This window comes from Calonectris borealis, chromosome 19, assembly GCF_964195595.1.
Source record: "Calonectris borealis chromosome 19, bCalBor7.hap1.2, whole genome shotgun sequence".
In the NCBI taxonomy this organism is placed as follows: domain Eukaryota; kingdom Metazoa; phylum Chordata; class Aves; order Procellariiformes; family Procellariidae; genus Calonectris; species Calonectris borealis.
In genome coordinates, this window is record NC_134330.1 from 5,664,285 (window position 1) to 5,689,862 (window position 25,578).

General features: G+C 40.7%; 1 protein-coding gene across 5 annotated transcripts in view; it reads right to left on the reverse strand.

The window, feature by feature from the left end:
- The window catches only part of TAOK1 (TAO kinase 1), a 68,537-nt gene that overhangs the window by 29,210 nt on the left and 13,749 nt on the right, over positions 1-25,578 (reverse strand). For 3 of the 5 annotated variants that reach the window (XM_075168646.1, XM_075168642.1, XM_075168644.1), the window contains exons 2-4: positions 7,377-7,603; positions 3,121-3,192; positions 23-124 (exon numbers count right to left, since the gene is read on the reverse strand). In XM_075168646.1, the coding sequence (XP_075024747.1) occupies positions 23-124; positions 3,121-3,192; positions 7,377-7,508 (306 nt within the window). In that variant the 5' untranslated portion in view covers positions 7,509-7,603. Of the gene's footprint in view, positions 1-22; positions 125-3,120; positions 3,193-7,376; positions 7,604-18,246; positions 18,443-25,578 lie in introns of those variants that run through there. The other 2 variants (XM_075168643.1, XM_075168645.1) reach the window with 2 other exon arrangements.

The following is a 25,578-nucleotide window of genomic DNA, read 5'->3' on the forward strand; positions in this document are numbered from 1 at the left end:
TGCAGAGTGCAGCGATGCTTACCCATGCTGTATGCTCCCGCAAATAGCAGCCTTTGTATTCTATACTGTTAGGGTGTTTTATTCTTTGGAGGAACTTGACTTCCTTAATAATATCCTGCCATTTCTGTAGAAAATAAAAGGAATAGAAAGACTTTATCAAACTGTTACCTTTTTTTTGGTTGTTGTTAAAATAATTAAATGACATAATAACTTAAGAGGCAAAACCATCTTAAGGTTCCAAATCAAAATAAATTTACATCAACACCATGATGTTCATTGCTTAACTCCTCAACAGATCTACAAAATAAGAAGTTGATCGATTAGGCTGCACGGGAAGGGTCTAAGGATCTCTCATCAATGTAATACTTTATATTTGTATCTACGCATAGGATATACTGGTAAACACTTAATATCTGAGCAAGTCCTCAAAAAAGAAGCAATCCTTTTTTAAGGGATATCATTTCTGTTGTCAAATCAAACAAACATCCCAACCTGAAAGAGATGTGGATGATAAGTGTCCTTCAGCAGGATCAGCTGTCTCTCACTTAACTCTTGTAGATATAAAGACCTATCCCTACTAGTAACTATATTACACTGGATGAGGCTCCATTTATCATCTGCTAAATATCTGACTACATTCTTGATAATGTTTCTCCATTACTAGTTTAGTCTTCACAAGGACCAATTTAAAATGAGTTACCTACTAGGTAAGAGAATGGTTCTGCAGGAGTAAAAGAATAAACAGATAAAATAAAATCCAAGTTTATAATAAGGAGAGCTCTGCCAGTGCAACTTTAAAGTACAGAGGAGGCCAAAATATCATTTTCCAATGTGTGCCTAGACACTGCCATTACTCCCCTCGAAGGAAATCGCCAAGTCCTCGTATTTGCTGCCCATCCACACCTCCTCCGGCAAGAAAGGCAAAAGCTTGTAAGTGCAACAGCAAAACTACAACTACTGGAAAAGATTTTTCAAAAACAAATGCAGTAGCTGAAACTATTTAAGTATGCAGACATCAACATGGCAGTGTTGACACTGAAAATGTTTTCGAGAAAGAGTATTTTGACACTGAAAATGTTTTCCAGAAAGAGCATCAGTTCTGAAGTAATCAGAAATAGAGAAACCTCACCCAACACCAAAAGGTTCAAAACCTGTTTTCCAGGTCCTGTAAATCTCTCAGGACACACTTCTTCGGGCATATGTGGCTAGGATTCATAGATGGACAGAGGTCCCATATACCCAAATGCTTTAGAAAACATGTACAAAACCCAAATCCTCCTCAATAAAGATTTTACGGTTAGAGAAACAAATGAAACCAGGGAACATGGTAGCCACAACAGCTTATTGACTAAGCATTTCCCAACACCAGAGACTTCATGAGAAATACCTTAGTGCAGCTATACTAACATAAACTCTCTCACTGACACCCTTGTTCCAGTACAAGAACGACTTAGTTGCCTTTTAGCTTCAAAGGCTTTGAGGTACTAAGCAATAAAAGCCAAACCAAGAAAGCAGCACACTAAACTTCTATATTGGGAAGAGAGAGGTGATATATTAGTCAAGACGTATTCATGATTTCCTGCATAAAAAAAAGCTCCGAGATCACATTAAGAGCACACTACTACATATTTCAAAGGTTTTTCACTTATTTTTAGAATAAAATATGTCCTTATTTTAAAGAATAATTGTTCCCACCAATGATAAAAATCTTATTATGAAACCAAAGAAAATACAAACAATACCAGAATGCCCTTAATCAATTTTCTCTACATAGGCTAGATCATAACTCTAGCAAACTTCTGAACAAAACAAATAAATATAGAAGTAAAATAGAAAGTGTTTTAATCCTGGTCTTATTACTTTCTTCAAAATAAAGAAACATACGCATTGAAGACAAACAAAAGCTATTTCTGAAGCATGCACAGTTTGTTTCATTCATGTGAATAGAGTATTTATAGCTCACAGTAATTAAAACAGTAGGACAAGTAGTAAGTACAAATTATTCTTTCATCAGTACACAGTTAAACAAGTCACCGCAGTGACAAAATAGAAACACGCATAGCAAATTTAACTATGAAGCTAGAATTTAGGACTGCTGGAGAGATGTTGCCACCTCTACCTCCTACACAGATACATACACACACAGAGAGAAAGGAAGGAATAGTTCAGCTCCTTGTAGCGCAGATGATCAATACACAAAAGGCAGGCACAGAAAGCAACGAGTTGTTAGTCAAACTCATCGGAGCAAGACTGCTTCTAGGACTGGAATATAGAGAATGGAGGGAAGGAACCATAAAGGCCTTGAACGACATGGTTACAATAAATACTTCTGTTGAAAAATCATGCCATGATTTGATAGATGTCGTTTACCAGAAATAATACTAAATCAGCTGTTCATGTCATGTTGGGTTTTTCAAAATCTGTATTAGCACTTAAACATTTCAAGTATAAAATCAATTATCTCTGTTAAGCGTCCTAGGGAAAAAACACACATCTGGGGTGGCCATGAAAACACTTAACGTTTAAATCTCAGAGGCCTACTTTTATAGACCTCTCTGCAAAGACTGCCTTAATCCCTAGCTCTGGCAGTTCCTCCGTAATTGTGCTGCTGTTCAGATTTTCATACTCATTCATTCACTGCTGTTTGGCTTTTGTTTTAGTCATTCCAGGCAAGGATGCATTCTGCCTTACTACTTTTGTACAAGCAAGATTCAGAGGGAATCTTTCACTACTGCATCCATTGCTATTATTCCTTTGTCCAGTAAGCAACATGATTATTTTAAAAGGTATTTAAAATGGAATATTTAAGAGCAACAAGACATACTAACACACAAAACTATCATTTTTAATTTTCTTTTTTGCTTTCTACACATTTATGTGGTCCCATGAAAGAGCCCTTTGTGTCTGGAAGCAATGAGTCCTACCCATCTTTTCCAGGAGCAGATTAGGCAGAAATACACTGTGAACAGTAAACTGATTTGTTTTGTTTATACAGTACCCTCATTCACCTTTACAGTTATAGGAAAGATCTCTCTTGTTGTAACCCAAGCTATTTAAAATCATCCCATATAATAAGTATTTGCAATGGTCAAGATTTTATAAGCAACATGTTCTACATACCTCATTGGACTGCTTCCCGCTATATGACATCTTCTTGATGGCCACCACTTCGTTGGTGCGCACATCACGTGCCTGTAACATGAAAACATGATGCATCAGTTCCTTCAGATCATGATTTCCCGTAAGATGTAAACCAAACATACTCACAATGAAGCAATGAAAAATCTTTATCCATTAGTTAACTTTTGCAGAGAGTTAAACTAAAGTATCTTCCAAGGGGTGTGACTGCTGCATCTATTTGAAATTTCCTTCCAAAGTTAAATATCACTCTTCTGTGAGACAAGGTACAACAATTTTCCGTGCTCAGCATCCAGCAAGTCTCTGCAGGAGTCAAGTACTGTCACTTCTAAAAATCATAGCTTATCAAAGCAGCTCTGATGCAAGTAGAATGAATTTTCCCTAAATCAACTTCTCCCCCTGCCCAGGTCCATTCCAGACCAAACAGAAGCAAGGCTCAGCCCCCTTGTTCCATTCCAAACATAAGCAAAGATGTCACAGGATGCACAGGAGATACCTGCCCCAGACACCGGCAGCTTTCTCCCCAGTGCTCCCACAAATTAGCTACTGTGTCTTAAAGGAAGGCAGACGATAGAGAGAGAGATGGCAGCGATTTAAGGGACCCATCCTCAGATTCCCATTCAGACTTTCACTTTCTCAGTGCAATAATATTATTTACACTGCACAATAAATGTACACGGTTTTTCACACTTCAAAGGCAGACTTCTTGACTTCAGACAGCAACAATCCAAGATAAGACGAGAAAGTTTGTTTAATTTAGCAATGGCTCATTCACCCTGGCAGGAGAAGAGGCAGCGCTGCTTCACCTTGCAGGAAGGATGGTTCCAGACAAGACCCCAGCCTCTCCTCTGTTAAGAATTTCAGCGGCATGGGAGGGTGGTGGAGGAAAAGACATCTGAGTCTCTCCGATAAGAATAATCAACTTGGATACGAAGCCAAATAATATAAATCAAAATAATGTGCACCACAGCATTCACTGATGACAGATGAAAATGCTGATTTTTAATATATTTGTACTATGAAGCACAGCCTATCAGAACCTGGATTAATGAAGTACCGGGACTCTGCCTTTTGTAAAAAGGTTTTTCAGTCATGTTTTAATTCTGCCGTTCATTAAAAAGAGATTCCCAGAATTCCCTGTCAGTCTTTATTTCAACCAGTTATGATAAGCTTGAACCAATACTATTTTTAGTTTTCTGTTTGAGAGGATCCTTCCTACTGTCTCGCTGATATTATAGTACCTCTAAGGTTGGGGGGATGACTGTTTTTGAGACAAAAAAGGAAGAATAAAACTCTACCTCCTAGATCTTTACTAACTAGAGGCAATCTCTGAAACATTCAAAATCAGTGAAGAATTGCAATAAACCAGGCAAGCAAAATACTAGAGTAGAGCAGAAGGAACACAGCTCTAACAAAAGAGAGTGGGTTATTCTTCTGCTCCATCTGCAGTGTTCCAGTAGTAGGTTTCCTGTGTCAAGTGAAAGCTATTATTACACTGCAGAGCAGGGAGTAGGGTAAGGATAATACCAGAATGATTCAGAGGTGCCAGACTTGCAGTTTCTAAGAAACTAAAACCATGAGGTGAACCAGCAAAATTCATGTCAATTATGAAAGAAAAAAAAAAAAAAAGAAACTTTCTGGCACTGCAGAATGTAACAAACAAAGAAAGAGACAAGAGTGAACTCTCTTAGTCAGTTATCACACAAGATAAATATATCACCCCTTCTCGGGATCACCGCTAAAAGGAAATAAAAGGTAGGTACAACTAACAACGAAAGACTAAACTGCACTAAAAAAAGGTGGGGGGAGATTTCAGGATTATATGGATTTTTCTGCTTGTTAATTACTCCCACATCTACTTATCATCAACATTTTTGGTCCAGGCTGGATGCAATGAAAGCAGACTGGTGGTGGGGGTGCTATCTATTAGAAAACCCAAGCAAGCAACGCCTGATTGCGTTTGCCTAACACCTACAGTCCTCCACTGCTGCAGCGGGGCTGAGAGAGAGAACCATCGCAGCTGACACCCCAATGAATGTTACCATCATGGAGTTTCATTTGCTTTCTTAGTTTCCTTGTGATCTTGAATAATTGAAGACAGACAGTTCCTAGACAAAAGTCATGAAGATATTACAAAGCCAGCTAACTTGAACGATCTGAATGAATGAGGCTTGTTTTATGGCAGACATTTATGCACATATATCCTGCTTTTCTCCGAAAACTCCATACAAAGGATCAACATCTGGTGACCAGAGTAACTTCAGCAGTGATACAAGCAAAGCATGAGCAAAGAAAAGGTGGACTATGTCATCGGCTTTGGTAATATGCTTTTAAGCAGTTATTAACTACAATCCAATATTACATTGATTAGAAAAATTTTAGTTGTTTGCATTAGCAGAATCAAAAACTTGTTAAAGAAACTTAAGAAAAGTTTTTTCCCTAGCTCTATAGAGGAATAAAGGACCCAAGACACACACTCCTCTACCTTAGTTCTTTACACTTATTTAATTTACACTAAGTTTCTCCCTCCGTGTTGTCTTTCTCATCTTTTGGGCTTCTGTTTGAGTTATCAAGTACATTACATGAAACATTTTCAGATTCAAGATCTTAGACCTGCTACTAATAAAAAGATACCATAATACAACACAAAACTTACAGGTTAAAACTTCGTAACACAGAAATAGCAACAGCGTATCTCTTTTGTTGGAAACTCTTACTTGACAAAAACAACACTCCCAAATGGGTTGGAGTAGCGTGATGCACTGCTTATACTTGTCTTTTTGCAAGTGCCAAATTTAGACGCACTTTCTATCAAAGAAGCACAATCCAAACACCGTTAAGTAATCGCACTCTTCAGTGAATAAATGCCAACCTATAATGAATACCATTTTAGACTACCAAGTCTAAATGGTGGGGAAAAAAGGGAAAGAAGGGCCCAGAAATGAATGACCTCTTACTTTCGATCTCCTTGCAGAAGGAGCTGGCAATGGGCAATCAGCCCTTACCACAACTACAAAGTTCAGGCAGTCTACAAATGCCACGATGGCAGCTTCTTGCTGATGTTCGGGAATGCTGTTCGCATACAGCTCGCAGGTTACCTCCAGCGGTACGCTGCTTTTCCATACCCTTGTGGTTCATGCATGCCTCTAGAAGATAGAGCATTCCTGAAAAACGGCAATAGTATTTCCACACAGCAGGAAGACAGATTCGTCAGTTCCCTTTTATACCCACTCTTTAACCCAAGCGAGTGAGTGAGATGAAGTAAAGGCCGCAGGTGAGTACTGTTTCGTTAGAAAACAATTCCTCCCCCAGATCTGTTCCCAGACAGTGGCGGCTCATAGTTTTAAGCAGGGAACAAAATTAAGAAGCTTTTCCTAATTAGTTCATCTGTGCTGCATTAAATTTGTGCTGGAAGGTTCCCAACATGGTCTGCTGCAATTATTAACAATGAATAGGCATCTCATAAAATACTGACACAAATGGTTTTCTGAAGGAAAATTGGCAGGTTTGGCCACACCTCCTATAATTATAAATCTGAAAAGGTTTTCTGAGGAAAATGGTTTTTTAATGAAGGTCTCACAGTATGCACTTTGGTTAACATACAGCAACCTGCAAATGAGGTTACCATGAGACATCCCACCTCTGGTTGAGCTATACAAGCAGCCTGGGAAAAATTCTGCTGTCCAGACGTTCATGTCAAGTAAGTTTTATGCAGATGAATACTGGGATTCTTGCCTGCAGTAGAGAAGGATGTGACAGGACAAATGACAACAAAAGCACCAACATTCAGGTGTCAAACACAAAGAATGGCTTTAAGGGAGCCTGGGGTATGCACAAAGGGAGCGAGAACTCAATTTCTCTCAAGGGACAAGAGATGATAAGGAGATGATCAGACCAAGAGAACTGCCTTGCCAGTCAGAATCGACGGAGCAGAAGTCCCATGTTTTAATTTGCAGATAAATTCCTGCTTCCAGCATAACGATGCACCTAAAAGCAGCGGGCAAGGGCCACATTTCCAGTTTTTCTTTTTAGTTTGTATGCAAATACCTTACAGATACTGTGAGTCTGTGAACGGACTGAGACTGTACAGACACACAAGAAAACATCTCTGCCCCAAACACCATACAAAAAGATTCACAGCAGTTTCTTTTCCTCAATACGTTCAAAAAAAGTCTACATCCACAGTTTAAAGATAAAAAGAGACACAGCTAAAATTCACAAGTCACGGAGCTACTTACAAAATAAACTGCTCCGAAGCTTCCATGGCCAATCTCTCGGAGATCTGTGAAGAGCTTTTCTGGGTCTTCTTTGAAGAAGAGCTCTGCAATTTCTGGGTCCTTCAGGCTGCCCGCTCGGCTGGTTGATGGCATCCTGCTGGGCAGTTAGCCGACCGACTATCTGGGTTTAAAGTGCTGCCTCAACCCTTGGTTCATCTGTATGAATGGAGCCTCTTCAGCATGGATTACTGCAAGAAAAAGATTGCAATCCTTCACTGATCATCCTCTTCTCAAAGAGCCAGAAACAAAGCTACAGCGGAGGAGCTTCCACTTCTTCCAGAGCACGCATCCCTGTTGCGTGAAGCAATGCAACCTATCTGCTGCGATAATGTCACAGTCCCCCTGGAGCCGCAGTCAAGCATTTTTACAGAACACAAACCAAAATCAAAACACAAAATGAGATAGATTCCTTGCCCCAGCATCTGCTCAGTCACCTGCAGAGTGGTAAGCAGAATCTCTCTGACCTACAGCGATAACCAGTTTGTCACTAGTGAGCCCATATTACCTTGACACCCTCCCTCTGAAGAGTTATACCCACTATGTCTTAAAGTATTGTTTGGACTTTGTGAAGTAGACGACACAATTGCATATATATGTGTATATATATATATAATGGTCTTTGCAAGACAAGATATATGGTACAAGTATGATGTATATGAACCACCACTGCCATTTACTAATCTGTATTTACATTTTTTTAATTCAGCTCCCTATTTTTTTTTTCCTGCAACTGTACTCCAGTTAAGAAGCAGCCAGCGATCAATTTTTACTCATTTCAGCATGCACGCAGAGACTTCTCTAAAGCTTCTCCTTCCACAAGTAAATAAGCCATGGTCCTTTTTGGTTTTTTTCTCCTATCTAAATTCATGATCCCTATCTTAAAGTGTCTGCTCTTCAGAGTTTTATTCACAACCTCCTTCTTTGGAGGAACAGCATCCAGAACAGGAGACACCCACTTCCATACACGACGCATGTCCTACTCCGCTTAAGCAGATGCAAACATATTATTTTAATTGCTATAGCACATGATACAGCCTTCTACAATAGCCCACTGGCAAACACTTTCTTCAGAGGAACTTGCAACTTCAGACGCCATTGGGAATGTCCTAAACCTTTTCTGCTTGTGCATTTGCTTTCATTTACTTAAAGTATGTCTTGGAATCTATGCAGAATAAAAGCATACTTTCAAGTTGTGCTAAAATCTTCTGTATCTTTACAACAGGTGAAGTCAAACAACCATTACAAGTAAAATGCACTTTTTTTTTTTTCCTCCTAAAGGAAGGGCCTGGGTATTGAGATTTCCTCTCAATTCCCTTTAAATTGTCACCAATAAAAACTATTCTGTGTCACTGGCAAACAGCTAATCACACAGCTCGTTTCTTTCCAAAAATCCCTGTCTGGTCAAGATTTGTGCTTTTTTATTCACATTTCATATCTCAAATTTATTTTTAAAAAATGTTTTACATCTTCATAATGGGGGGAAAAAAAAAAAGACAATAAATGTCAGTTTAACCAACATATCAGAAAGCCCTATCCGTGTCCATTTTTCCTCCTTTTCTGGACACTATAACTCCACCTTTCTCCAAGCCTCTAGATCATCAATGAATCATTTGTTTTCCCCTCCCTGTGGAGCAATTCCTCCAAGGATGGAAAAAGACATACTCCTGCATGTTTATGCTCAGTGGTACTCTTCTCTACACAGTTGCAGCATGTGAAAGTGCCAAAGACTGCCGGCTCCTTGTTAGTTCAAATAAGTGCCAGCATCGCTACCAGGAGAGCACGATTGTGCGAGAGATAGCCAAGACATACTTAGTTGTAAAGTCTGCAAGAGTCTCCAGTTTTTCTGATGAAGACATGCGTGGGAGAGAGAACGCAGGGAAGGGAAGCGAAATCCAGCATTTTCATAGCTTTCCTCCAAGCAGTCAGCATTCAAAAAGATTTATAATGCAACTCAAAATGTGTTTCCATGATAGCCCGCTCTCAGGGGCTAAGGAAAAACCGACATTCAAATCCCAGTGATGGACCAAGTATAAAAACACACATATATATACACACACAGAGAGAAAATATGCAGCTGTTCACAACTCTGCTATACTGCACTCGTGAGCATGCACACACACATCGCATATCGATGCAGGAACATTACAGGAACCTTTGAAGCAGACGGCATCAGCACACGACATACCCAGCTGCCAGTGAAGCCAAGCGAGATGCACAGGAACAGGACTGCGATATCTCCACCTTCCGTTGCATAACGCAGTAACTAATATACCGTGTGGGAAGGGAAATAATTAGCATCAATTCAGCCCGTACCTGAAGCATGCTACATTTATGAAGACTGGAAGAAAAGTTGGGTTTTTTTGTTATTTTTCTTTCTTTCTTTCAAATAAGCCAAGAATATTCCACTTGATTCCAGCTCTAACAAGCACATAACACTGAAAGACAACTGTTTCACATTTACAGCCCCCGACGAAACAATAGACAAAAAGCATCAGTCAGAAAAGCGAGAGAAAGGAGCTGGGGGAAGGGAGCTGATAACCAGAGCACACTCAGTATTTTGAAGGAATGTTTCTTGGATCGACGGTAATGATGTCATGTTCCATCTTTTAAGAAGCATCAGATTCTTACAAAAAGGACATTGTTGTCCAAAAGCAACTGCTGCAATCCCAGAATGCCCTTTTCCCTACATCTGTTAGTCAGAGGGGCTAGGCTTGGATAAACCTGCTAATATGGCCAAAAGTCACATGTCCCCACGAGCGAGCGTGCGTGTGAGAGCCAGAGCCAGGAGAAAAACCCTGCGCACACACAGCTGAGATGGATTACAGCTTTCTCCCCCTCCTCACTTACCCCCGATGCCAAACCAGCCACCAGACTCGTTCTTGGCATCATTTTTGAGCATGCCTCCGAAATGTCATCAACAGACAACACTTTTACCGCTGCTAAAACTCTTACCAGGCTCATTGACACTACACGCAAAAGTGGTACGGGACTGGCTATTGCGCTGCCAGACTTCGAATGGCGCATCAGAGCAAAACTCCTCATCTATTGTGATACACCTTAAAATACAGCTTTTCCCCCTTTAATCCTGAGAGCATCGAGACAAATTTAATTATCTTTATTCTTGGAAATAATTGCTGCTTTGAAATGCATGAGAATAAAAACATTAAGTATCAAAACCTATTTAACAGAACAGTCACAAATGTGTATGTGACACTATGCTTATCATTTGATCTGCTTAGATGGAACAATAAAATGCATTAGTGTAAATTCCATCCATAAGAAAGCTTTACGCAGTCTCGCTTAATAAAGTACTCCCATTTTTTATGGATGCTACAATATTAAATTCCCTCAGTCGTCTTTTTACCCAGACGACACAAGCTGCCTGCCAAAGCCCGACAGTGCCAGCAGCCGAGATGCTCTGCCTCCTGCCTTGCAGTAATGACACCTGAACACTTTGGGGAAATGGAAGTGAAGTTAGGAGAAGTGGCATGCAACGTGGTTATTGCACTATTTTAAATGTATTAAAAATACAGATGAGTCTTTAGATTAAAAAAACCCTGCAACTAAACTGCACTGAAAATTAAATGATATACCAGCAGGCAGCTGGTTTTCTAAATTACAGTCAAGTTGCACTTACGTATTTTACATTCTTCCACCGATGCAGTCTCTTTACTACAGGTCTTTTGGATCGGTGCAGCTATACTGTTAAACACAATTGTTCCCCGTGGATGGGACTGATCATCTCACCTTAGACAGCTCAGATCAGGTGGCCGGATCCTGGTTGTGGCCAAGAGACAGGCACTGCAAACAGGACACGGCACCCTCTGACTGTGCCCGTCTCTCTGCTGGCTGAAGAGGCAATCTACCTACCAGGCACCTTGCAGGCTGCTAAAATTAGATAAAATAAATTCCACATTTTTTTCCTAGTTGTCACTGACACAGAAGGAGAATATTGCATTGCATAAACACAACCACTGGTACTTAGATCAATTCCCCTCATAATCAACAAGGTGATGTAGGAATATGAGAAAGATTCAAAATAAATCAGGGAATGACCAAAGCAAGAGACTGGACCAACTCTGTTTCCACACAGTAGGCTGAACTAACTACATTTAGTTAGTGGCTACCATTACTAGTGTAAATGACACCGATTATAGGCCAAAATGTTTTATCAAATTACTTTCATCTGAACTACTAGCAGTTAGTAGAAACCGCATGCACACATCCACAAAAGTCTATGAATCAATAAGATGTTACCTTCCCTGTAATTATGGCTATATTAAATGTACACACACACCCCCCTTGAACCACTGACATAAGGAAGCTGAAGATGAGGATGGGGTAAGACCTGTTCTATTCCGAGTTTTCTGCCTCCCTGCCATGTCATCTCAAGCTCAAGTAAGACCCACCCCTGTGACTAACATCCCCTGGGATCCTGCGGAGCAGAACAAGCAAAACTCTAAATGGTCAGCTGCCATATTTAAGCCTTATGCTACAGAGACCTCAGAGAAATTAAAATCTGTCCACAGTAAAATATCTGACAGCTGTCAGTGTCATAGATAACTGTTTTCACGTAATAAACCAATGTACTAAGAAGAGAATGTACTGAGCCTTCCCTCCAAAGGAGAAGGGAACCTACACACTGAGATTTCCACCTATCCGTCATATTTCTCAAGTTCACATCCAGACCAACTCAGTGAGAGTGACGATGACTTGAAGGTATTCGGTTACACTAACCATGAGATGCACCAAAGCATTTGTAGTTCCGTAAGACGGTTCAAAAGTTTGCAGAAACCAAATTACAATACAAGCTTGCTTGTAGATTATTAGCATTAAAAAGCAGCACACTTTGTCCGTACAAATGAATTTTCAAGGAATCAACATATTCAACATCCTTCAGCTTCTATACACAAATATATTATAACCTGAGTTAAACAAATACCCTGTGAGCACAAAATGGAAACAACAAACAGATTTATGCACCCATCATTCTGTGTCTCTCTCCTTTTCACCAGGTACCAAGAGGCACAGTACACGGACTCCTACGATAGCTAATGAGGTTGACAAGAATGCTGTCCTCCATTTCTGAATTATAAACAAAAAATTATTTGCAATTTGAGACATTAATATTGTTTTATGCTATAGTCACCTGCTATACGATACACTTAACACAGTAAAATCTATAAAAACTTATCCTTAGTATCAAATGTAGGTACATTATGTATTTTTCCCTGATAGAACATACATGACACTTTAAAAACAAACAAGCCAACCAACCAGGAGACCAGTTATAGCACCTATGATCTTTAGAGCTGCACGCTCTAACAGCAAAGACTATAAAGTGAATATTCAGCACAGAAAACTACTGGCCCTTACTCAAAGTCAGAGGGGGAATAAAAGAACCACCAAAAAAACCCCACGGCCATCAAAAAACAACAGCCCACCACAACATAACTTCATTTGGAAACTGTTGTTTTTTTTTTTTAAAGCATCTGCATTGCATGTAGTGCAAACCGTTGCTAAATTTTAGTGTAATTTCCTCTGGCAGGATCTAACGCAAGAGCATCAAATAGATGGCGAATGAATGCCATCATGCAACTGTTGAAAAAGGGAAAAGGGATTTTCTCTTACTTGCATATGGGTCAGATCCGGGGAGTGTATGAAGCTGAGATTAAATTATCCTCTCAACACACTATTAAAAATTTCCTGAATGGCTTCCAGCTGACACTGAAAATTTCCACCACTATCATAAATATGGTAAACTGGAACTATTGAAAGAACTGACTTTTAATTTTTTTTTCTTTTACTTACAATTATGCCTAAAGTGAGAGTTGGATGGTAAGAATGCTTAAAGAATGATTAGATGGTAAGAATGCTTAAAATATTGACTTTCAAAAATTTAGGTATACCATTGAATGCTTGACCTGAAAGCACAATTTTTTTGGAAGTAACAAGACAAATCACTCCCCATTTTTGATAGACTCTGAATAAAAGCCTGAAAGATAAAAAAAGTAAGCTAAATTATAGAATGGAAGTTGCTGCTTGTACGCAAAATGTTAAGTAGTCACTATTCCATGCACTTTCAGAAACAAATCCTAAATAATTGAGTTTTCTAGCGTACAAAACAAAAATATCAGCATGTATGAACTGTTTGGTTATAAACCATGCAGAGGAAACCACAGCTGGACTTTCGGTATCATACAATATTGCCTGTCGGGTAGAGGAAGCTTCTTCTCTGACATATATTTGAGACGTCAAAGGGGCTGTCCCAGCACAACACACAACTGCGTACCCAGGCACATGACCACTTTATCAAGGCTGCACTGCCAAGCACAGGAGGCTGAGCTCTGGCTGTTTTGTGACAGACTAAAATACCTGATCTACCACACTGCAAAACAAGGCCACAATATACGGAAAGAGACGACAATGTGATGAACGGCACATGTATTGTCTCAGAAGAAAGAAAAATATTCTCCTTTTACTCTGAAACGTACTCTCTCCAGGCAAAACTGGTATTTTGCAATACCAGTGTCCTCCCTTCAGGCAACAACGGTATGTTGCAATACCCACCCCTCAAACCCACGGGGACGCAAGTGTGATGATTTGACTCTAACCTGGTATCAGAAGCAGAAGGGCTGTATACTTGGTGGGGACGTATCAGAAAAGATGATAAAGGTCCAGCATATAAGAAATGAACACCCATCACACCAGGCAGTGCTGATATATGTGACTTTAGGAACGATGCTACTACCCTTGACTTATTTTGCAATCTGCATATAAATCAGCCTTTAAAATTTTAGCCAGATGAATTCCATGCGTGGAGCTACCTTATCCGGAAATGTAAAGGGCAGACAGAGATTACCTACTACACGTCCCATCACTTTATTTGCTCTTCATCAAAAGCCAGGCGCTGGCCAGCCTGCCGCAGTGGGGCTGCACAGCGGGACCTGAGTCGATGGATCCTTTCTCTAAGGGCACAGACAGAAGAAGTTCTGTTAGCTGATCTGAAATTCAGGGGATCTGCAGCCAGTGCAATACTGCCGGATTCAGGATTGTCTTCTATCCATCTCTCTGCAGATCTCAGCAAACACAGGGACACATGTTGATCGGGTGCTTCGTAGTTACTGGGAAAGTACATTCTTGATCACTGCGCCCAACTTCTCCTTCCAGCAAGCTTGTCAAAACTATATACCATGGTTTTTATTGCTTCCCAATTCAAAAAAATGTCCTGGCAACCCACCAAGTGCTGTGGACGTCCCTTAAAACCTCTCTTAACCTAGGCTCTGGTCCACCCAGTCAACTCTTTTTTCCTGTTCTAACAAAAGCAGAGCAACCCTCAAGTGCCTTACATGCACTGCACACATGGAAGACGAGTTAGTCTCTGCTCACAGCAGAAAAAGGCTGTTTCCTTGAACAACTAAAAATCAGCTTCCCATCCATGCTCAATTACACCACGGCAGATGGTATCAAGACAGTTGTATTCTAGGTGACTATCACAATGGAAAGTCTATCAGCATCTCCAATCTCTCAAAACGGACAGCAATTTTAGTCACTTGATTCATGTGAAACCACATATCACAGACTACTTGCGTACTTGGGTAAGCCTCTCCCACCAAGCTAACAACATGTTACTTTTTGTCCTCTTGGTTCTGCAATTTGGAAATCTTCCTACAGTGGTAATTAAGGAAGAAAAAAAAAAAAAATCCCAGAAATGACAAGAAAAAACTGGAGATGCAGCAAGTGGCATTTAGCTTCTCCCATGCCCTGCAAGAGGCACTCGGGAACATCTCCCTCGGGATCCTGCTAACTTACTTTTACCACTTCGTAGTGAGCAGCAGCTCAGCTGAAAAAATGCTGACAAAGTCACGAACTTGCCTTTCTCTTCATTATCTTAAAACCATTCTTTTTGGTACACTTGTTCTCCACACGGGATCCACTAAGACTATCTGTCATTAAGGAAAAGGGAGGTGCAGATGAATGGCATTCTACAAGAGACTGTTAGAAAAATGTTTAATATTCAGGAAAAAAATCCAAAATGCTGTCACAAAACTGATTAAAAAAGGAACCATCCTGAAATAGTGCCAACTACAAGCACAACAAAGACACCTGGAATGGGCTGAGAAAACTGGATTGTGGAAGGTAACTGTGGATCACGGAAAGCCCCACTGAGGCATTGCTCTTTTCGACAATGCTTTTCAGCCTTAAGCTTACGTATGCAAGATGCTCCTCTGCTTTCTGCCAGTCCCTAGGGGAAGGGAAAAGACAAGAGTGCCCCGTCTCCAAGTCAGAGCCCCTTCTGCTGCCAAAGCCTGAAGCAGGTGGGATCTTACAGCCGTGCTGGACACTTCCATAACTTGCGTTATGACAGTAAGGAGCACTTCACGTGGCCTACAACCCCACGTACGCCTGTGTAACAACAGTACTGCTTACTGCACGTGAACTGAGGTCCTCCTCCGTAGCAGAAGTTTACGGCAAAGAATGGTCATCAAATGCTGTCCCCTTTATATCTTTCACATTTCCTCATCTATGTATTTCTAGAAGGAATAAATTATAAGGATGAGTCTGCATCTGGATATTGTGGTGAATTCTGGCAGCTTTTTGTCTGTGCGAGCACCTATGTCCAAGCAGGCTTTTCTTCCCCAACACGGTAAATTTTTCTTCATCTGACAAAAAGCAAGCCTATCATTCCAGTAAGATTCCTTTTTCAATTTCTTTTAAAAAGATTTTTGAGGAATGGTTCTACCCTAGAAAAACCTCTTTGCAGATGGTTTTTTTTTTTCTTTCTTTCTTTGCTTCTCTACCTGTATTTTTTCTTGTATTATACTTCTTCACAGAACAGCCCCAGGAAGACACTTTTATGTTAGAGTACTGCTTGCATTTCTCTTATACATGCACTTGTAGACTGTGTGGCTTACTCTGATTTCCTCTCAAGATTCTAACACTAAAATGTCCATCATCAACTCCCTGAATTACTTACCCCAGCACACTTTCTGGTCCCGCTGAGCTGTTCTGCTTGGATGTTTACTTTCCAGGAACGTCACTAGCAAAAGGGTCAGAAAGCTAAGTTTCCCAAACCTCCATTGACAAGCCCAGGATCCGTGTTTCTAGGTTGGGTGTAAGTATTTGTTAGGACGATCCACACCAGCAGTAAAGCCAACAGTGCAACAATTATCCTATGCTTTCCATTTAAAACAAAATGGAAACAGTTTTCTGTATTTCTGATTATTTCTACAACCTTTCAAGTCTTCAAAGTAGTGGAAAAGATAACTCTAACTGGGTAAGCCTGTTCCTGTGTTAAAGACAGATATTCTGAACAAACTAAATCTATTTTAACAAGTTACATATGCCAGTTATAAACAAACACAAATATATACCTAACACTACCAGTACTTCTGAAAATATTAGTTTTGTTAACTGGCAATTTTTGCAACGTCACTCACCTGAGAAACACCAAATCTACCACTGACCCTACCACTTATGTAACACAAATAAAAGACATTACTGATGCAGTTGAAAGAAACATTAATGCCAAAAACCATCCTGTATTTTTTCTCCTATTTAAAATAAAACACCCCATAGGATCAAAAGTTAGACCTACAGAATAGCTGAAGAATAGCCAGCATTCATTTCTCAAAGACCAATGTCATGAAAGTTCAAGAAGGGCTAACCATACCCTGACATCTTCAACACTAACATCTCTCGAATGTCTTTGCTTGTGATAGTTCTGGTACATTTATTAAGAAGGTCAGCTCTAAATTTAGTAATTCCTTAGGCTAGCAAAGCTATGAGGAAGGCAACTGGAAAAAATGAAATCTTCTGTCCCCCTTCTTTTGCAATTCATTAAGTTCACAGTCGTTGCCAACTCTTTTCCTTTACTACGTAAAGCATCGCGTTAATGCACATTCTGTGACTGCATCACCTACCGACAACTCTCTGTGGCCACGTCTCTCGGACTGAGCAGCGTATGTTATAACGATTCCAGTGCAGGAGATGCTGTGCTGGCGGCACACTGGCCAGGAAGAGGTTAGCAAGCGGCCAGCTGATGAGAGTCACCTAAGTCTAGAGGCAAAAATACTGGGAAACTCCAGCTGCCCATAAAAAAAAATTAGTCAGATACCCTAATGGGACTTGAGTTTAAAGAAACCTTTTCTTGACCCCTAAGCAATTTTGCCCCAGAACAATAAATACAGCAAACGTAAGCAAATTAGCTATTTTGGATTCAGCGTAAATAACTCAGAAATAAGCTACTAAAGCTCACAATATAGATAATTACCCTTGAGAAAAGAAGTAATTAAAAAGTAGCAGTATCACACACAGTTTTAGAAAGGAGGCCTGAAAGGAAGTAATTTAAAGTCTTTCTGACCAATAAGTAAAAAAAAAAAAAAATATGTTTAAATTGAGCTTGCAATTGAATTCACCGGAGTGCAGAAGAACGCCAGGACGCACGTCCACCCCAGCCAGAGGCTATGTCCCAACCCTCCCAGGCCACAGGTCAGACTCTTATTTGAGCAAGTGTGAACCTGGCGAAACTGAAGCCAGTAGGAAGGACCAAAGGTAGAAAATAAAGTCAAACACAAATGGAAAAATCCAAGAGAAAACTGAAAGATTTTGCAGGAATAATCTTACAAACCAAGCTGTGACAGCAGAAGCCTCAGGCGGTCACCCAGCCTGCTCCGCTACCAGGCTGGAAAATGCCACGCAGGAAAGCAAGGGTACAGGAAAGAAGGTAAATTATCTGCACAAAGAAGATGACTAGGTATAAGGTATGGTCACAGACCATACATCAAGAAAGCTGGTCCTTCAATAAACTCATAAATTAAACACTACTGACCTATGGAGATGAGTAAGTAGCTGCCCTAAAAGTCTGACGTAGCTCCGGAGTGATGTATACTTTTGTCACAACTGCTGTCCCCTTCCAACAGCTGCCGCTCCAGAGAAAGGCCCCACAATGTCTGCAGCCAAACTGAACAGAAGAATTAATTGAACTAATAATTAGTGGAAGTAACATGCTAATCACTTGGTGACTGTGATACGCTAAGAACTAACAAGCCAAATATTTATGCACTAGACTACATGTCATTAAAATAACAGAACAACTCAACAGGATATTCAAAAAGTGGGCAAAGTCTTGTATACAAAATTATTGTGAGTATTAATTAGTCATAGGTGGAGAACAGAAACATCACCTCTGAACCGATACAAAACTGAAAAAAGCAAGAAGTCAGATATATAATTACACATTTCAAGCAAGCAAAAAGGCCCTTGCAACCCAAACGACCACAGATACTGTGCAGATCCTGCATAATATCTGCATTTAAGATCCAGAATGGGAGGGAAAGGAACATGAAAAGTTTTATTTAGGGCAGTTGACAGTACCAGAAAGTACGCAGGAACCTTAAAAAACAACGTGAATGCGCAACAAGGCAGGAGATGAAAGGTCAAAAAGTAAAGAACTGTCAAGCACATATCCACTCTTAAACTAAACATAACTCAGGAGCTGAGCCTTGTGCAGACAGCTCAATGAAAATAATTGCACAATTATGCAAAGACAATGTCAGACTTTTTTTTTAAAAAGCAACATGAAGAATCAATTAGGAAAACAATATAGAATTTCTGACAATACATTAAGGAAGTCTCTGCCATGGTCTGCTCCTGGCTATTATTCTTCACCCACATCTAGCAATAAAATGAAAGCACAGTACAAAAAGGCCTCAGAAATGGAAAGCTGTAAATGCCCGAGATGACAAACTAAGCTTGAGGAGAAAAGGTGTAAGAACTAAAAATCATACGTAAGAAGGCCATGACAAGTGCTCAGACTTCAAGAGCAAGGGGAGGTCCATAAAATGTGAGAGCAGCATATTTTTAACAGAGTGAAGGAATTCAACCAATCAAGCTATAGGGAGCAAAATTAACCTGCAGAAATTACTGCAAGGTACCAAGCCCAAGAGATATAAACATTGCTTTTTAAACTAGACATTTACACGAGTAAGAACATCCACAGACAGGTCAGGTAAGGTATTCCTGAATGCTCCTGGCACCTCTTCTGAAGCATCCAGTCATTACAACTGCCAGAAACAGCAGATAGGACCAGACAGGCGATGTATTAAATTCTGGATGACAATTTTTACATTGCTATTCTTCTAAAGTCAAACAAGCACCATCAAAACACACTTTGTTATGAAAAAGGTCAATTTTGTTTAATACAGGAGTTTATAAAATATACTACTATTATCATAAATAGAAAAAAAGTTTATTGAAAGGCTGCACAGAAATAATGAGAAAGTACCTCACTAGGATGTAGTAAGGTGCACATATGTGATGGACCTTCATCACCGGGCAAATGCAGAAAAGTGTTCAGGAACAGATTACCAGTGGAAGACTATTTGGTTTTTTATGAAGGAGTGACCAACCTAACGCAGCACATGGCAACAGGCATTAGCAGTATGGCACGGTTATACAGCCGCTTACGTGAGTTTGTAACTTAAAGCAGGTTCAGAAAGGGGTTCAAATATATTTCAGCATCAAAGGAGTTTAAAACCTTCTAGAACTGTTAAATCTGTTCTACCGGATTATCTTACCCATAAATAGAGTATATTTCTGAGCGATTATTTCACATATTTCTAGAGCCCATGAACACCTCCTTTCCTGCTGGAATTCCCCAAAGTCATGGCAATTTGTCCAGTTTTACTCCAACTCAGGTTGAGTATTTATTTTTCCTGTCTCCACATGACTGAGCAGACCAATTTTTTAAACAGCACACAGCAATGAGATGAGTCAAACAACCAAAAACAAACAACAACAAATCAAAAAACACCTTTTTCACTATTTTACCTACTTGAAGAAATGCTTCTTCAGTGGGTTCTGCAAAGTCTAGATTACTTCTCTTTATGCCTTCCACTTAAAACAAAAAATAGTTTTCAGTGTGTATTAAGATAACAAGCAAACCCTTTTAATTTGATGAGTTTTATCTGCTTTCATGGGGAAAATGCTCATTTCAACTAATATACAAAACAATTTAGGTAGCAGTGGTTCAGACACAGAATATGTCTCAATTGGATAGTTAAGATGATAGGACTGAAGGTCCTGTTAAGTCCTGTTCCTGCTATTTTAAGCAACTATATAATAGAATCCAATCATCAAATAATAACCAACTCCTGAGAACTTCTCAAAGCCACTACTCTGATTACAAGGCTGCTCCAGAACCCCACTCCTATTTTGATTAGGAACCAATTTAAGATTAAGAACTGATTAAGTCTGATTTACAGTTTGTATTTATTATTTGTCAGTTTACAATGACTTAGTCTTTCTCCCGTACTGTTAAAAGTTTAAACAGTTTTCTTCGCTTTTCAATATTGAGGGATAAGCACAAGTACAGAGATGTAACACGTGTCCCCTTAGCCTGTTAGCTGAAAAAACTAAGCCAATTTTGCCTCCCTTTACGACACAGGAGAGAGAATTCACTTCCCAGACCATCGTAACAGCCCTTCCTCACATCTGTCCCAAACTAAGGCTTTTTTTTTTTTTTAAAACATCCTTGACCAGAATTCTCCACATCTGTGTATTTCCTGACCACATAGCATTAAAGTTTCAGTCATCATATTATCAACAGATATACTCAAGTCTTTCACATCTTTCCATTTTTAACTGACAAATCCCATTTTTATATTTTTCATATATTATATCCATATATTATTATAAATATTTTTGTATATTATATGTTACGATATATTTGTTGTTACTACATGACAATACACTTCGTACTATCCCATTTATGTCTGCACTATTGCAAATCCTCCAGCTCGTTCAGTCCTGCCGAGCGAGACTCCAGTCCTCTGGATTGACGATGCTCCCCAACTTTGCTCCAGCCGATGTTATTAACGCAGTCCTTTCAAGTGTACATCAAGACCAAAACACCATTTAAAATTTGTCTGAAGATTGGTCCTTGAAAACTATTAGCAACTTCCCTCTAGCCCACACTTCCTCCTTCAACAGGACTAACTCACTTCCCTGTAGCCAGTCCCTAAACTATTACACCATACTCTGCTTTAAGAAATCTCCAACGTGGCGCTGTGTCCTATGCTGTACTGGCGTTCACCTATGTGAGATGAACTCTACCTGCAGTACTCCTCCATCCCAGCCAGTCCTGCCCTGACAGCTCTCCAGCAAGCCCCTCTCGGCAAGGACAGTCACTCCCTCACAACCCTTCCATCCCCAAGCATGAGAAACATTGCACGAGTAGTTTTTACATCAGAAGGTATGGGTGGGCATACAAAATCTATCCTTGCTGCAGATGGGGGAAGGGGAAGGATAGGACAAGAAGCATCTGAGAACCGTTGTCCTTTCCACTGCTGTGCCAACAGCTGCCCCACATTTCCTCCTGACGCTCCTCGGGATGCTCTTACTCCCCATCACCTTCCCTGACTGCCATGGCTGAGCAAGACCACGCTGTGACCAAGCTGCCGTGATGAAAGCAATGGCTTCTGGCAAGGACTTAAAAGTAGGTATCAGCTGCACTTCCCAAAATCCACCTAGACAGGGCACCAGCAGTGAGGAGGGGGAAATCGGTCGCACAACTATGGGAACAAGCCACCCACCCACGGCTCAGCCACCCCCAGCCTCCGAGCAGGGGGAAGGAGTGTGCCAGGGCAGAGGGCAGAGCGCAGGCAGCAGAAGCCCGCTCCCATCCCGCACGCTTGTGGTCCGGCTGGTCAGGACTGGTCCTGCACTTCCAGAGCCCAGATGGGAACACAGAGACCTCCCCGTCCTGGCAAGGAAGGGTGGTACGTGGTCTGTCTACCCAGGAATTTTGAGCACGTCTGCTGAAATTCCATAAACTGGGAGATTTGTTGTAGAAGCTCTGATGTCACTTTCACACAGCAACAGACGTCCCAGCAGCAAGACACGAGATTGAAGCAGGAGAAGTTTGTAACAGCCTGCTTCCCAAATTCAGGCAGTCACAGGTTTGTGTGCTACATTACAGCTGTTCCGTTTGCTGACATCTTATCTCTTATGTACTTATATACCCATTACCATAGTAACCAAATTCCTCAGAACATATAATGTAATTTTTGTACCTACTGTATTAGAACAAAATTATTAAGGTTACAAAGGCAAGCACTCCAAAGCTAGAAAGTGTCAGAATTCAGACTGCCATCTCCCTTGCCAACCCATCTTTGCTGGCTGCCTCCCTCCCCATCTCCCGGGCTCCCAAGTCACCTCTCCTGCAAACCTCCAGCTCCACTTCTCCACCAGCAGTAGCTCCCTCCTCTCCGATCCCTCTGCAGCCCCAGTTTCACTATGCTTCTGTCCTGACGTATTCTTATCTCTCCTCTCTCATCTGACTTTTATACCTCCTGCATTCACACCAGGCATTTTCCTCCTCCACACTGCCTGGGCGCTCTCCAGGAATTATTTACTGATCACAGGACAGAGATTCCCAACAGTCTAGGAACTGGAAACAAGAGGAGCCTCTCTTGCAGGGAAAAGTCCTTCTGATCTCCCGTAGCCCAGGGCTGGAGCATCTTCAGCTGCTCTCTGAGGGTAACTGCCTGCTCAGCACCAGGAGCTGCAAAATGCCTAAGCAACACATAGTGCTGGTTTACCCTCTTATTACCATTGCACTGTAAGAGTGGGCCCCACTAAGGAATAACCCCCTGTTCCAAGAGGTCTTTTGCAAACACAAAGAGAGTCTCCATCTTGATGGAATGTATATAAAACAAATTAACCTTTATGCTTTACCTGCCTATATCATTATTTATTATGGTTTATGGAATTATATATATTGCTAGGAGGAAGACACACGCATGGAATGCTCAACTGCTATGTTTTCTCTGAACATCAGCATCTGCAAGCACTACAGAAGTGAAGAATGGAATCCACTGCAGTGGAACGTACCCAGTAAATTCAGCAGATCTCTCCTTACAGAAGGTTTACTAAAAAGTCCATCAAATCACAGACTTAGACATCCTGTTGCTTGACTGCCTCTCCACTAGAAAGACAGGTTAAGTCGATACATCAGGTAAATGACTACATCTTTTCTCCAAAAACCTGCTTTAAAAAATTATCTGGCTCTTTTCTGGTTTTGGCAGTATTACTAATTGTCCTGAATACAAGGGATGAAAGAGGTAGGTCAGCATCTGCACCTGAAGCAAATATTTGGAATAACAATTCAGAAACAAGGCCCACAAAGCAGGTTTTAATGCCCAAGGTCCATCCTACCTAGGCTGACTCTTACTGGGAGTATTTAAAAAAATTTTTCTCTTGTACACCAACTCTTCAGCTCCCAAGCAAGAAATACAGCACTTTCTTCTGGCCTGAAGAGAGGAGGAAAGTGCCTAAGTCACTTAAATGTACCTAGTAAGCGTTAAAGTATTTTAAGGCTGAAAGGGCAATTTCAGCTCAAGTAGGAACACATCCATCCTGAATTTGACAGAAAACTGTAATCAGAAATTGGTCTATTCCAATAGCACAGATCCAAACACCTTTATATTTCACAGGTTCTTTGTGTGCTCACACACAAAGCCGCTTAATCCAGCTGTTCTCAGCAATCATTCACAAAAGCAAATGAATGAAAAAGAAATAATCAGCAACCGTTTCCACTCCTACCCTTTAGCTGATGTGAACAATAATTTGATGGTTTCAGTTGGTGGACAAAACTATTTTCTGCACCTTTAAATACAAGGTTAATTGAGATATGGTGGAACCTGCTCTCATACTTGGGCTTTCTGAAAACAAGGTTGTCCTGCCTGTTTCAAGGACTCTGGCCTCACTTTTGCATGAGGTGAGGCAGGGAGCTGCCAGGAGGTGACTTTTTCACGACCGACCTGATCTTTGAGAGACGTAGTAAAGGAATAGCGTTGCAAAGAAAAAGCCAATTAAAATAATCTTGTACTTCTTAAGCATTCGCTGCTGGCAGGGATTGAGCTCGAAGGCCTTTGTCTCAGCCAGCACAGCACCTTGCTGGACGGCAGCGGTGGCTGTTGTGAGGAGTCTCTGATCTGAAGGCAATCAGTGATTTGGTCAAAGCTAAACCATGCTTCTCAGAGGCACACAGTCATGCCATCTCATGAAGGATGGTAACTGGAGATGATAAAACCTACTACCCAGAGCTATAACCACATGGCATAGCTGGAGCAGGATTAAGCTGTATGGTCCGAAGGGCCTCCTTAAGATTGTCTGTAAATATGCAGCATAGGGGTTTGGCTCTATCAAGATACGGAAGAAGTAAAGCAGCACGGGACAAGGACAGCCACGAGAACAGTCCCAAGAGAGCAGTGGGACAGACATTGCCAGGGAGACTTCAGGAATTTTCAAAAATAAATCACCTGCTGGTTTGTTTTGGTGTTTTGGTTTTTTTCTCTCCAGAAACAGGGCTTGGTATTCTTCCTCCATTTTCATTTTCGCAAATGGACAACTCGCACAAAACACTACACCTCTCAGAGACCCTCCTATTCTCCTGGAGAGTTTATCAAACATTTTTAGACAAGATAAGAGAAGTTGGCTGCATTAGAGTTTCAATACTGTCACCATATCTGTCCAGGTTCCCTTAAAATGGTCCTCTTCCTTACAGTATTTAAGAATCTGCTTGATACACAGCTACAGCTGCAGTGAACTAGCCCTTATTCTGAGGTAGAAAAATTTGCAGTATTTTTCACTTAAATTTTAAGAAAACTCATGGAATTTAAAAAGTAAAAGAGCACATAAGAAGACAATCGGTTGTTACCTAAAATCCACCTTAATTAATGATAGCTATGCATGTTTAGATTTTATCATACCACAGATATTTTATACTGAGAAACTGTACTAGAAATTTTGTCCTGGTGAACAGTAGAAGCATTTACAACAAGCTTTTTCTTTTGGGACTGAAGTGATGGTTTGCACTGGGGTTGACGGTATGGCTTCATTCAGAAGCTGAAATATTATCAGTCTATGGTATTCAAATGTATTGTCCACACAGATTGAAGAAAGCAGATCATGGCTCAGGCTGATGGTTCCACAGCCTGCAGAGCGAGGAGGACAGCTTTGTATGACTAACATCGGTCGACTGTGTCAACTCAACAGGATGGCAAAGACCACACCTGCGACGTCTCCATTCACAGGTTCTTTGGCATTTCTGAGGTCCTATGCTGGGTCTGGAAAAGTGTGGAAAGACCAGAGCTCTAGT